This window comes from Procambarus clarkii, chromosome 92 (genome assembly GCF_040958095.1).
Source record: "Procambarus clarkii isolate CNS0578487 chromosome 92, FALCON_Pclarkii_2.0, whole genome shotgun sequence".
NCBI lineage: Eukaryota > Metazoa > Arthropoda > Malacostraca > Decapoda > Cambaridae > Procambarus > Procambarus clarkii.
The window spans coordinates 15,126,901-15,139,999 of NC_091241.1; the positions used below are offsets into that span (position 1 = coordinate 15,126,901).

The 13,099-nt window shown below is 38.3% G+C and overlaps 2 protein-coding genes across 2 annotated transcripts in view; both read left to right on the forward strand.

The window, feature by feature from the left end:
• On the forward strand, positions 1-7,617 carry LOC138359598 (zinc finger protein 853-like). Its single transcript, XM_069318979.1, has 2 exons — positions 1-986; positions 2,127-7,617. Exon 2 carries the CDS (start codon positions 2,167-2,169, stop codon positions 2,989-2,991), a length of 825 nt encoding a protein of 274 aa, XP_069175080.1. The 5' UTR covers positions 1-986; positions 2,127-2,166; the 3' UTR covers positions 2,992-7,617.
• Positions 1-8,814, forward strand: part of LOC123775002 (hypoxia-inducible factor 1-alpha) — a gene marked incomplete in the record, with an annotated part of 263,924 nt that extends 255,110 nt beyond the window's left edge. Inside the window, 1 exon segment of the mRNA XM_069318978.1 lies at positions 7,616-8,814. Coding sequence (XP_069175079.1) covers positions 7,616-8,038 — 423 coding nt within the window.
• Between the last annotated feature and the right edge of the window lie 4,285 nt (positions 8,815-13,099).

Consider the following 13,099-nt stretch of genomic DNA (forward strand, 5'->3'; position numbering starts at 1 on the left):
TGTCCAAAAGCCTGGCGAGACTCTCCACAGCAAAGCCTAAAGTTATCCGTGAACAAGAACCAATTTGCACACCACAACCTAATGTGTATACTAGTTCAGTTTGATAACATCAATTTTCATGTTACATCGCTTGTTTTGGTATCAAATTGTTTGCAAAATAAAGGCGCGCATTTTAAAACTAGTCCCATTATAATAGAGCAATAACTGGAATTTTAACAAATATTTTAATTTTGGACGCTCATCAAAATTAATTATATATTTCCAGTGTTCTGACATAAAATTTCATGTTACATCTCTCTTTTTGGTATCAAATTGTTCGCAATATAAAGGCGCACATTTTAAAACTAGTCCCATAATAATAGCACAATAGAATTTTAACAAATATTTTAAAATTTAAAATTTAGACCCAAAAACGTATTTATAATCTTTCAAGTGTTCTGACATAAAGTTTCGTGTTACATCTTTCATTTTTATATCAAATTGTGCGCATTTTAAAGGCGCTTATTTTGAAACTATCCCGAGGTCAATCGGATAAAAAATGAATTTTATACAAATATTTTTGTAGTGGACGCAAGTCCACTCCACAACTACGACTCGGGAGAAAAAAAATGGACGTGATCGGTGTCCAAAGCGAGCGATAGTGTTAAGTAAGAGCAATCATGTCTTATCAAATACACTTTGTGTTTTGTGGCTGTTCAAGCCTTCCTGGCATAAAGCTGTATATTTTGGAACATCATAGGGCAAGTAACATTTGGAACAACCAGCAAATTCAGAATGTATAAAACAATAATAACAAATACAAATGCTAAGCCCCAAAAATATAAGCAAATTTTTAAATGGATCCAACTAGGAAGAATTGTTACATTCTCCCTGATTAGCATCAATAAAATTTATGCAAGTTTTTACCAAAGATTTATCCAAAAACAAAGAACTAGAAAACAAGACTGGTTCAAGAGATACTACTAGATGGCCAGATGGTTCAACAGGTACTACTAGATGGCCAGATGGTTCAACAGGTACTACTAGATGGCCAGATGGTTCAAGAGATACTACTAGATGGCCAGATGGTTCAACAGATACTACTAGATGGCCAGATGGTTCAACAGGTACTACTAGATGGCCAGATGGTTCAACAGGTACTACTAGATGGCCAGATGGTTCAAGAGATACTACTAGATGGCCAGATGGTTCAACAGATACTACTAGATGGCCAGATGGTTCAACAGGTACTACTAGATGGCCAGATGGTTCAAGAGATACTACTAGATGGCCAGATGGTTCAACAGGTACTACTAGATGGCCAGATGGTTCAACAGATACTACTAGATGGCCAGATGGTTCAACAGGTACTACTAGATGGCCAGATGGTTCAAGAGATACTACTAGATGGCCAGATGGTTCAACAGGTACTACTAGATGGCCAGATGGTTCAACAGATACTACTAGATGGCCAGATGGTTCAAGAGATACTACTAGATGGCCAGATGGTTCAACAGATACTACTAGATGGCCAGATGGTTCAAGAGATACTACTAGATGGCCAGATGGTTCAAGAGATACTACTAGATGGCCAGATGGTTCAAGAGATACTACTAGATGGCCAGATGGTTCAAGAGATACTACTAGATGGCCAGATGGTTCAAGAGATACTACTAGATGGCCAGATGGTTCAACAGATACTACTAGATGGCCGGATGGTTCAAGAGATACTACTAGATGGCCGGATGGTTCAACAGATACTACTAGATGGCCGGATGGTTCAACAGATACTACTAGATGGCCGGATGGTTCAACAGATACTACTAGATGGCCAGATGGTTCAACAGATACTACTAGATGGCCAGATGGTTCAACAGATACTACTAGATGGCCGGATGGTTCAACAGATACTACTAGATGGCCAGATGGTTCAACAGATACTACTAGATGGCCGGATGGTTCAACAGATACTACTAGATGGCCGGATGGTTCAACAGATACTACTAGATGGCCGGATGGTTCAACAGATACTACTAGATGGCCAGATGGTTCAACAGATACTACTAGATGGCCAGATGGTTCAACAGATACTACTAGATGGCCAGATGGTTCAACAGATACTACTAGATGGCCGGATGGTTCAACAGATACTACTAGATGGCCGGATGGTTCAACAGATACTACTAGATGGCCGGATGGTTTCAACAGATACTACTAGATGGCCGGATGGTTCAACAGATACTACTAGATGGCCGGATGGTTCAACAGATACTACTAGATGGCCGGATGGTTCAACAGATACTACTAGATGGCCGGATGGTTCAACAGATACTACTAGATGGCCGGATGGTTCAACAGATACTACTAGATGGCCGGATGGTTCAACAGATACTACTAGATGGCCGGATGGTTCAACAGATACTACTAGATGGCCGGATGGTTCAACAGATACTACTAGATGGCCAGATGGTTCAACAGATACTACTAGATGGCCAGATGGTTCAACAGATACTACTTGATGGCCAGATGGTTCAACAGATACTACTAGATGGCCAGATGGTTCAACAGATACTACTAGATGGCCAGATGGTTCAACAGATACTACTAGATGGCCAGATGGTTCAACAGATACTACTAGATGGCCAGATGGTTCAACAGATACTACTAGATGGCCAGATGGTTCAACAGATACTACTAGATGGCCAGATGGTTCAACAGATACTACTAGATGGCCAGATGGTTCAACAGATACTACTAGATGGCCAGATGGTTCAACAGATACTACTAGATGGCCAGATGGTTCAACAGATACTACTAGATGGCCAGATGGTTCAACAGATACTACTAGATGGCCAGATGGTTCAACAGATACTACTAGATGGCCAGATGGTTCAACAGATACTACTAGATGGCCAGAGTGCACAAAACGAGCAAGAGACAAAGCCAAAAAATTTATGTATACAAACAACCCTGAAACAAATACTCAATAGTGAGAAGGAAGGAGAAAAATAAATTTTGAGAAGGGAATAGTGAACAAATGTAAAATCTGAACAAGCCTATTCTATAAATTCATTAAAAATAAACTATGTAAAATATAAGGTCCAGAGGTTAAGAATGGGCAACAGCTTCACTGACAGAAGGAATTGTTTGAAGCTCTAAATTAACAGTTTCAGTGTGATCATGCAAAATGAGGTTTTCATATCACCAGGTACACTTTAAAGCATACCCTAGAGCAGGGGTTGGGAACCTTTCATCATATGAAAACTATATTTTTCTTAGGAAAGATTTCATAAGGCCACACATTGTATTATGCATTGTATGCGTTAAAATATAGCGACACCTTGACTCACGATTGCCCCTACTTACGATATTTTTGAGTTACAATGTAAATTTGGTTGGAAAATGCGACTCGACTTACAATCGTGTCTTGACTAATGATAATCGTTGATACGCGTTCGGGCCAACCGAGCGCATGGTTCCTGGTGGCACAGGCCGACTTGCCTCAGTTTGCCAGTCGCCCGCTTAGTGATGATCACAAGTGTAAGAAATTCCATTATTTTGGTGATTTTTTTTGTTTTTTGAATGTAAAAGTAATTATTATATATCATGCCATGGGTTCAAAGAAAGTCAGCGGTAAGGTTCAACATACAAAAACACATGCAAAGATGACCATAGAGGAAAAACAAGAGATCATTTGTAAACATGAAGATGGTGTGTGGACATGTGTGCGAATCTCCATGGACAAATTTTTTGTGAGAAACAAGCAGTGAACCACAACCAGGTCCTAGTGGTATGCAGGCAAAATGTAGGAAAGAATGTACTCCAGAGAAGTCATCACTGCCTGATGTTATAATGGAAGGGGACTCCCCTTCCAAACAGTAACACCTCTCCCCCTCCTCCCCTCCTCCTCACCATCTTCCATATGACAACAGCAGTCATCAGCAAGGGTAAGTAATAACTTGAACATACTTTTGTAGTGTAGATTTAGATGAATTAGGTATAAAATTTAGTTTGAAGTGAGGTTTTTGGGTAGTCAGGAACGGATTAATTCATTTCCCATTATTTCTAAGGGGGAAATTAGCTTCGGTTTATGAGTTTACGGATTACGAGCTGTCTCCAGGAACGGATTAAACTCTTAAACCGAGGTACCCCTGTATATACAACAATCAAATCACACTATTGAACGAAAAAGCAATGTAAAGCATCTTGGAGTAATCATGGCAAAAGACCTTACTTTAACCACTGCACAGCTACGTGAAGAGGAATATCAGGCACAGCAACGTGAAGAGGAATATCAGGCACAGCAACGTATAGAGGAATACAGTGGGGCCTCAATTTACGAATTTAATCCGTTCCCAGAGATGGGTCGTACGTCGAAAATTCGTAAGTTGAAACAAATTTTCCCATAAGAAATAATGTAAATTAAATTAATCCGTTCCACACCCCCAAAAATATTAACTTAAAAAAATATTTTATACCAAATAACACTGCAATACAGTATGTATAGCTTACCTTGAATGAGGACTTTTGTTGGCATATGATAGATGGTGAGGAAGAGGGGAGGAGGAGGAGGTGTTAATCTTTGGAAGGGGAGTCCCCTTTCATTATAACATCAGGCAGTGATGACTTTTCTGGGGTAGTCTCTCTCTTCCCCTACGTTTTGCCTCCATACCACTAGAATCTGCTGGGGCTCACTGCTTGTTTTTTTCACTAAAAACCTATCTAGCGACACTTGGTTTTTCTCTGTTATAATACTTGTTTGAAGTAAGACATCACAGTGTCATTAAAAAGGTTAACACAACAGCCTGCTACAGTTTGATTTGGGTGATACTTTTCAGCAAAACTTTGCAATTCTTCCCATACTGCACACATTTTCTTAAATGTGGAAGGGACATCCTCTACTCTACATCAACATCCTTCATACCATTTTCATATTTATGAATGATCTCTTTTTTTTCCTCTATGGTCATCCTCACATGTGTTTTTTCAGGTTGAACCTTACCACTGACTTTCTTGGGACACATGGCATGATATATAATAATTACTTTCATGTTAAAAAACAAAAAAAGCACCAAAATAATTAAATTCTTTACAAGTGCGATCATCACTAAGCAGGCGGCTCCGGTAAACTGAGGTGGAGTCGGCTGTGCCAACAGGAACAAGTGCTCGGTCGACCCAAATGCGCATGAGCAAAAGTCTTTAGTCAACGACATGGTTGCAAGTCAAGTCGCATTTTCGAATAAAATTTACATCTTGACTCAAAAAATTCACAAGTAGGGACAAGCGTAAGTCAAGGTGTCACTATATCAGGCACAGCAGCGTGAAGAGGAATATTAGGCACAGCAACGTGAAGAGGAATATCAGGCACAGCAACGTGCAAAGAAAGAATTCCTAGTAAAGATGAAGTGTGCATTGCTGTCAAAAGTACTGGACTCTTGTTTGCAGGCCAAGATCTTTCCGGTTCGCATAGTTCATGTTAAGCCTTACCCATTAGTTTTCCATGTAACATGACCTGCAATCAGTTTACAACTGAAATACTGCAGGGTGAACAGAGGCTAACAGTTAATTAGTGCACTGACAATCCTCCCTGGCCAGGACTCAAACCTAAACGAATCGCTCACGAGGCACGGGGCAATACAAAACAGATCAAGTGTTACTACTGGGCCAGCAGGGACTACTGTTGCAATATCTTTGCAGAAAGAACTGTAAAAAAGTACAAGGACTGCATCATGGGGATTACTTTGAGCCTCGAGAGAACCATAAAAGATAGTAAAAAATATGAAAATACAAAGAGATAAATATCTTCCAAGAGGTGGCAGATTTTTCTCACAGACTGAGTTCATAGCTGCTAATAATGGAAGACTTCAATCATGGCCATATAGCCTTACAAACAATGGACACAAGAGAGAAGCAATAGGGAAAATTCCCACAGCTAGCCAAAATTATATGTAAAGAAGCAGTGAAGTACTAAAACATGATCTCTTCTTTATTCTGGACTTGTGGAAGTGTCAACTTATATCTAGACATGCATCTAAATCCTTTTCTAAGAAGGAAAACCATATATAAATGTGTGTAAATCCACACAATAATATTAGGTGGGATGCATGTAAAAAAATGACTACCCTAGATATGCAAAAATTATGTTCGTCAAGATGCTTCTCAGAGTAAATGAATAATGACTAGCCCAGAAATATAATACTCTTTTTTCCATTGGTAAATTAAAAATATATAATGCATAATTTATGTGGATCTCAATAATAATAGTCCATGAAGTATATTAATTTTATGAGTGTTACTGTCAGTCTCATCAAGTTAAACAGTACACCAATAGCTAGAACGCCTTACTCTTCTGATAATCTTAGATGAATTATGCAAATAGCCATTAATATAAGCAGATGGCTGTTACCAGTAAATGTGTAACCAGCCAGAGAAATTCATTCCTGGCAACCCCTTGAGGGGGGGGTATGAAGGTAGGGAAAAAACTGATTTCAGTAATAGCCATGTCAATCATTGAATATTATCTCAAACCATTCCTAACTATCCCATCACACCCAGAAAATTCTATTGTAGTAATGAGGGAAGAACATGATAACTACAGTTGGATATTCAACCCAAGATGATGGCATCTGGGATCAGACTAAAAAATATTAACCAACTAACAGTGATAATCCACATGACTTGGTAATGGTCCAGGATAGACCAAAACATCATTACTTTATCTATAACTACTGTAATACCTCTATTTACATTCAAGATGCATTTTGGGAAATCTAAACTTATTTTCCTGAAAAAGATAAATTATGTTGTAGTATTCTAAAATCATTGAAATATAGTAACATACAGTAAATGTACAATACATTTGTTCTTGCTAAATATAACAGCAGAGAGTATGTATTGGAGTTTGGTGTAGGGGTGAAGGCTACTTGAACAGTTGAAGCAGAGTTGAAGACAGTTGCCTTTTCATCCGCGAGAGAAATACCTTTTTGTTAGCGGTTCACAGGGTTCCTTGCAGGGATTGTTGCTGGTTAACTTCCCAAGCTCTTTTGTTATGTTTCTTATGACAAAGATTATATACTTTTCTGCTGTTCCCGAAATTCTCTTTAATGGTACAGATGAAAAGTCACAATAACGTAGCTGAAAAATTTTGACCAAACCACACACTAGAAATTGAAGAGACGACAATGTTTCGGTCCGTCCTGGACCATTATCAAGTCGATTGTGGTCCAGGCTAGACCGCAACGTCGTTGTCTCTTCAATTTCTAGTGTGTGGTTTGGTCATCAATATCTTTTATGGTGTTTGATCAATTCAGCTATGTCAGCATTATCAATTTCATCACATCCATTTTATAATACAATACATAATATATTTTTTTCAAATCTTAAACATACTGTACCTATTTAGAAATTAATAACAACAGTAATTTATGGGGTGTAAATCAATATGGCGAATCATGACTTGGAGGGATGACAGTACAAATAGCTAACAACATAGTTGTCAAAAACAAATACCTTTTGTCAGTAAACTGTATAGTATTTAATTTCACTTGTAGCTGCATTCTTGAACATTTTGCAGACATGCAGTAATATTAGGAATGATATACATTAAATCTATTTTTGATAAATTTTCTTTATACAGAATGTGAATGGCGATGGCAGTATAGTCATTGGAGAACCCCAAGCAGGCAGCAGTGGCCTTGCTTCTGCAACATTACGCATCCCTAGGGACAAGATGACTATGTTGTTAGCTGGTAATGGGGGAATAAATGCTGATGGCCAGTTGATGTGCTCCAAACTGAGATTAGTGACTGGAAACCACAGTGCCCTCATGCAAGCTGGCCATTTTGCATTCAAACTGGCTACTAACCCAAATGGGCAGTCTGGCCAAGGCTTGGTGAGGCGAGGACGGCGACAGGACCCACTTTTGCTGATGGATCCCGAGACTACTATTCCCAACCTGCTGGATCTGACACAGCAAGACTATGAGGTTAATGCTCCAGCCAGTAATTGTACTTTGCTGCAGGGGGCAGACTTACTCATGGCACTTGACCAGAGCCTTTAATATTTACTTTTGTGGATCTGACAGTAAGTAATGGTGAGGGAAAAATCAATGTTAAGAATTTCCTTCTTAACCTTTGAATCAATTGAATCAAAATATAATTTTTTATCAACAATGAAAAAGCCCCTGCCACTGGCTACTTTTGGATGTAATGTAACTGTAGTAAAAATGCTAAAGTTTTCCCTTATTGATATTTGCTGTCTAATATCTTATTTATGAGGTTTGGGACTATTGGATTCCCATTATATTTTTATCTTCAATTGGGTTTGAAATTATTAATGTTATCATGATCAACATTATTATTATTATTTTTATTATTTTGGAAATGACAATTGCCACCCCCACCCTATTGAAAATGGGAAATGGGATAACAATGAAAATGGAAATAACAATTTACTAAAATTAGTCATATAACTGTCATATTTGTAATATGAATATAGAATTTTTTTTTTTTTACTACAGTGAACATACTTTCTTGCCTTCACCAGCTCAGTCTGACTTCACAATACACTATCTTGTTTTTACTAGGGCAGTAAATGAAAGTTTGTAATATATATGGAGAGTTATTTTATTGAAATTTCATAAGTACAAAATCCTATATTCATGTATTTGTACATGCACACACACACTAAACATTCTGTCTCTCTCTCTCTTTCTCTCTCTCTCACACACATTCTCTCACATTCTCTCTCTCATTCTCTCTCTCTCATATACTGTACTTACATTATATATGTACTATACTGTACTTGTATACAGGAAAATAAACATAGACTTTATCAGCTCAGTGGTTAAAATACTGACCTTCATTTTTAAGATCCTTTGTTTAAGTTCAGTATGAGGAAAATGAGAACCAATTCAACTAACATAAGAAAGCTGAAGCTCCCAAGTCTTAGTTGTTGCATGGCTCTAGGTCACACATTTCTTGGTTCTCGATATCACTAATGGCTATGGAGAGAGAAATTAACAGCATTTCGGGTAACAAGCGAGCCACTTGCAGAACATTTGTCTCTACTAACAAGCTTTTCCTCGATTAACGAGCGTTTCCGCTGGTTCTCGGACACCTTTTACGACAGTTTTGTTGTTGTTTCGCAAGACGAGTTTTCCACATGATGAGCTTGGTGCCGGAACGGATTAAACTCATTAATCGAGGTGCCACTGTAGCATACACTCATTTTAAAGACTACCAATTTATCAAATCTCTGGACATAATAGCCCGCTCTGAGACCAGCGTTTGGTTTTGATTTACCTACTAACCATTCAGTAAAAAAAGTGGATGGCCCACTAATGAAAATACTGTACTCACCGCTCAATATAAACAGTGATGAGGACCAATTCCGAGTTGGTTGTGGCAATACTTGCTTGGGAGTACCAGCACTTGACTGAAGTAACTGTGGGAATGCTTGGCAGGAGTGACTGGGTGTAATTACATTAGTTACAGGATAAGATCCATGCTTGTGGTGTTGTGTCTTCCCTATAATCTTTGTCATATAATGCTTTCAAACTAGTGATGGTTTTGGCTTCTACCATTTTCTCACTTAAATTGTTACAACCACCTACAACCTTGCTAGCAAGAAGAAAACTTTTGGCACCCTTATTTCCTTGGTTAAAATCTATGGACTCTTGTTCTTGAATATGCAGGTTTAAAAATTTCTGCTTGTCAACTGTGCTGATTCCAGACACTATTTTTTACACGTGATGAGATCCTATCACTTTAGTCTTTCCATCTTCTTGCTTTATTATATATATAAAGCCTGTAGCCTCTTCTCATAGCTCTTTTTTTTTTTTTTTTTTAGTTTCGAGCCATTTAGCAACATGTTTTTGCAGCCTTTCTAGTTTACTGATGTTTTTTCCAGGAAGAACATCAGTAAATATCAGTTGTGTGGTGTATTCCAAGAAGACACCACACACACATTCTAATTTTGGTCTCAGGAACGTAGTGAACAATTCCTTGGTCTTTTTTCATTCATACATTTAAATGTGATTCTGAAATTTTCTGGCGTAGGCTTGTCTTGACACCTTTGATTTGATCTTCTGGTGAAAGTTTACTATCCAGAATCACCTCTAGATCTCTGTCAGTGTTTTAGTATCTTTTCATCATTTATAGGTTGAGTTTGGCCTGTTTTTCCCTATTCCACATCCCATTATGTGGCATTTATTCACACTAAATACCATTTGCCATGTGTTGCTCCATTCACATTTTGTCTAGGTCCTTTTGAAGGGTATGGCTGTCATGAGTCTTTTACTCTCTCTAGTATCTTATTATCTGCTAACATTCATATAGCTCTGAATTCCCTCTGGTAGAATGTTTATATGGACAATGAATATTACTGGTGCAAGATCTGTAGTACTTCACTAGTGACTTTTTTCCAATCTGATGCATTACCTCTGATTACTACTCTCATTCTTAAGTCCATCAGAATCTTGTTCATTGAAGTCAGTACTCTGCCTCTCGTCCCCCTCCTCTATATTCTAGCTTCCAGAACAGTTTGTCAAAGGCCTTTTTTTTTTTTTTTAGGCCCAGATAGATGCAGTTGCCAACAACTTGCTCACTCTTGAAAGATTTCTATGGCTATCATGAAAGCTACGAAGATTTATTACTTAAGACTTACCCGTTTGAAAACAATACTCTCTGTCCATTATGTAATTTTTTCAGGTATTCTACCCATTTTATTTTAAATACTTTTCTACCAAGTTTACTACCACACTTGACAATGGTACCTGTATAATTTAGAGGATTCTCTCCATTTCCATTTTTATAGACTGTCACCATTTACTTTACAAATGTCTTCAAGGTTTTCTGTTCATATGGATGTTTGGAAAATAATGTGTAGTGGGGGCACTAATCTCAAATGTGCATGCCCTTAGAACCGACAAGACTCCATCTGGTCCAACTGCTTTATTTGTCTAGTTCTTTGAGCAGTTTTTTATACTTCACCTGTATATACAGTGGTACCTCGCATAACGATCGCCCCAAAAGACGAACATTTTGGGTAGCGAACGGCCCGATCGACGTCAAATCGTCCCGTATGACGAATGCTGGTTTGAGTAACGTCAACACCACATGGTGGGGTCGCGCTGCTTCTTGCACATTCTTAGACGCCTCCGACGATGCACATCAATTATGTTGTTCTTGTTTAAAGATGCTAATGATGCTGGGATATAAAAGGGTGACTGCTGAGATGTTGCAAAGCACTGACGTTTTTATAGGAAAAAAAAACGAAATGTCTGATGTACAACAAATGTCAAAAAGGTTCGTTCGGTGTTCGGCAGGTAGGCTGCTCCATTATAACAATCTTTCTTTGTTTCAAATGTGTTCCATTTGTTTTTTATTTGTCATTTACGTCTCAATAATGGAGAAGCCTACCTTACATACACTGAATAAACCATTATGACATTTTCCTTTCTTCAAATGTGTTCAATATTTATTTTTCATTTGTCTTATAGCAAAAGGTTCGTTCGGTGGTCGGCAGGTAGGCTGCTCCATGTTTCTTACATACAAAAAACGTAAATAATAAAAAAAATGAAGAATTTTGAAAACCAGTACAAATGTCAAAAAGGTTCGTTCGGTGGTCTACAGGTCGGCTGCTCCATGTTTCTTAAATAAAAAAAAAAACGAAAAATAAAAGAACTGTTGAAACAATTTGAAAAATGGACAAATGCTATAAAGGTTCGTTCAGTGTGTGTCGGGTAGGCTGCTCCATTATTGAGACGTAAGTGACAAATACAAAACAAATGGAACACATTTGAAACAAAGAAAGATTGTCATAATGGAGCAGCCTACCCAACAAACACTGAACGAACCTTTTGCTATAACGAATATGAAAGACGAGGGCTACTGGCTGGGTTAGTACTGCGTGAGCAACCATTTGTGTAGCACACGTGCCTCTGGCTTTCAAACACCTGTCCCACACGGTGTTGAAAGACTGCGCTCAATCGGTGCAATTCAGACCCTATTGTTTGAAGAACATATGGGTCATAACATTGGTGAAGCTAGGCGCAATAAGGGCTTAACACAACGGTCGGATGCCAGTGATACAGCACCTATGAGGATGATACAGCGAGCGTATCCAGGTGTAGCTCTGAGCCCCACCCTTGCCATCTCGAATTTATATAGATGATACATAGATGAAACGTTTTCTGCAGTGATGATGCATCTGATACAAGTAGCATAGATGAAGTGTTAGCGGCTTCCATGGTGGTGGTGTTCATTGATATTTTCAAGAATACCTGAATCTCTTCCTGACTGATGGACACTCTTTGAGGCTAGCTGAATCTCTTCCTGTATGGGACCTTACAAAGCGATCTTTTCAAGACTACCTTACAAATTGAGCTTTTCCTATAATCGTTTCAATACTACCTTATGCTTTACAAGCTTGGCTACATACCACCTACAAGTACTAAAGCCAAGGGTGCACACGAGTGCGTTATTTGCAAGCACACAGAACGATGAAACAGGAAACGAAAATCTATCTGTAGCTGGTGCAAGGAGAGCAAAGTCACACTGTGTACCATGGACTACTTCGTTGACTATTACGCACCTCCAAAGTACTGAGTGTGTAATACAGTGTGTTACTGTGTAAATAGTATGTGAAACTATACATATTGTAATTTTAGTGAATTTTTATCACGTAATATTGTGACAATAAACATTTATTGTGGACACATTACTGACACATGTATCACAGTTCTATGGAAAATTATGAACATTCTACTGTATACATATTGTAAAGGTCACAAATATGCATCATATACGATAAAAGAAACAAATAAAACCGCATTGGAAATGCATAGAAAAAATATTTGAAAATATATTTGTGGCAACACGCGGTGCTTGAATGGCCTGCGCGACCGTGTCTGGGAGCTTCACACATGGGCCACCAGTCCCTGATGACGTCACAGCGCACCTTGTCCACGCCCTCACAGTCAAAGTAAGTGGAATTTGGTAATTATTTTTACATAGACATGTTCAGGGACGGTAATTTATCATTTTGCAAAGAAAAATGATATTTTGGGGAACATTTGATGTCATGCACTCTGGGGGAATTTCACAATAAACACAGTGCA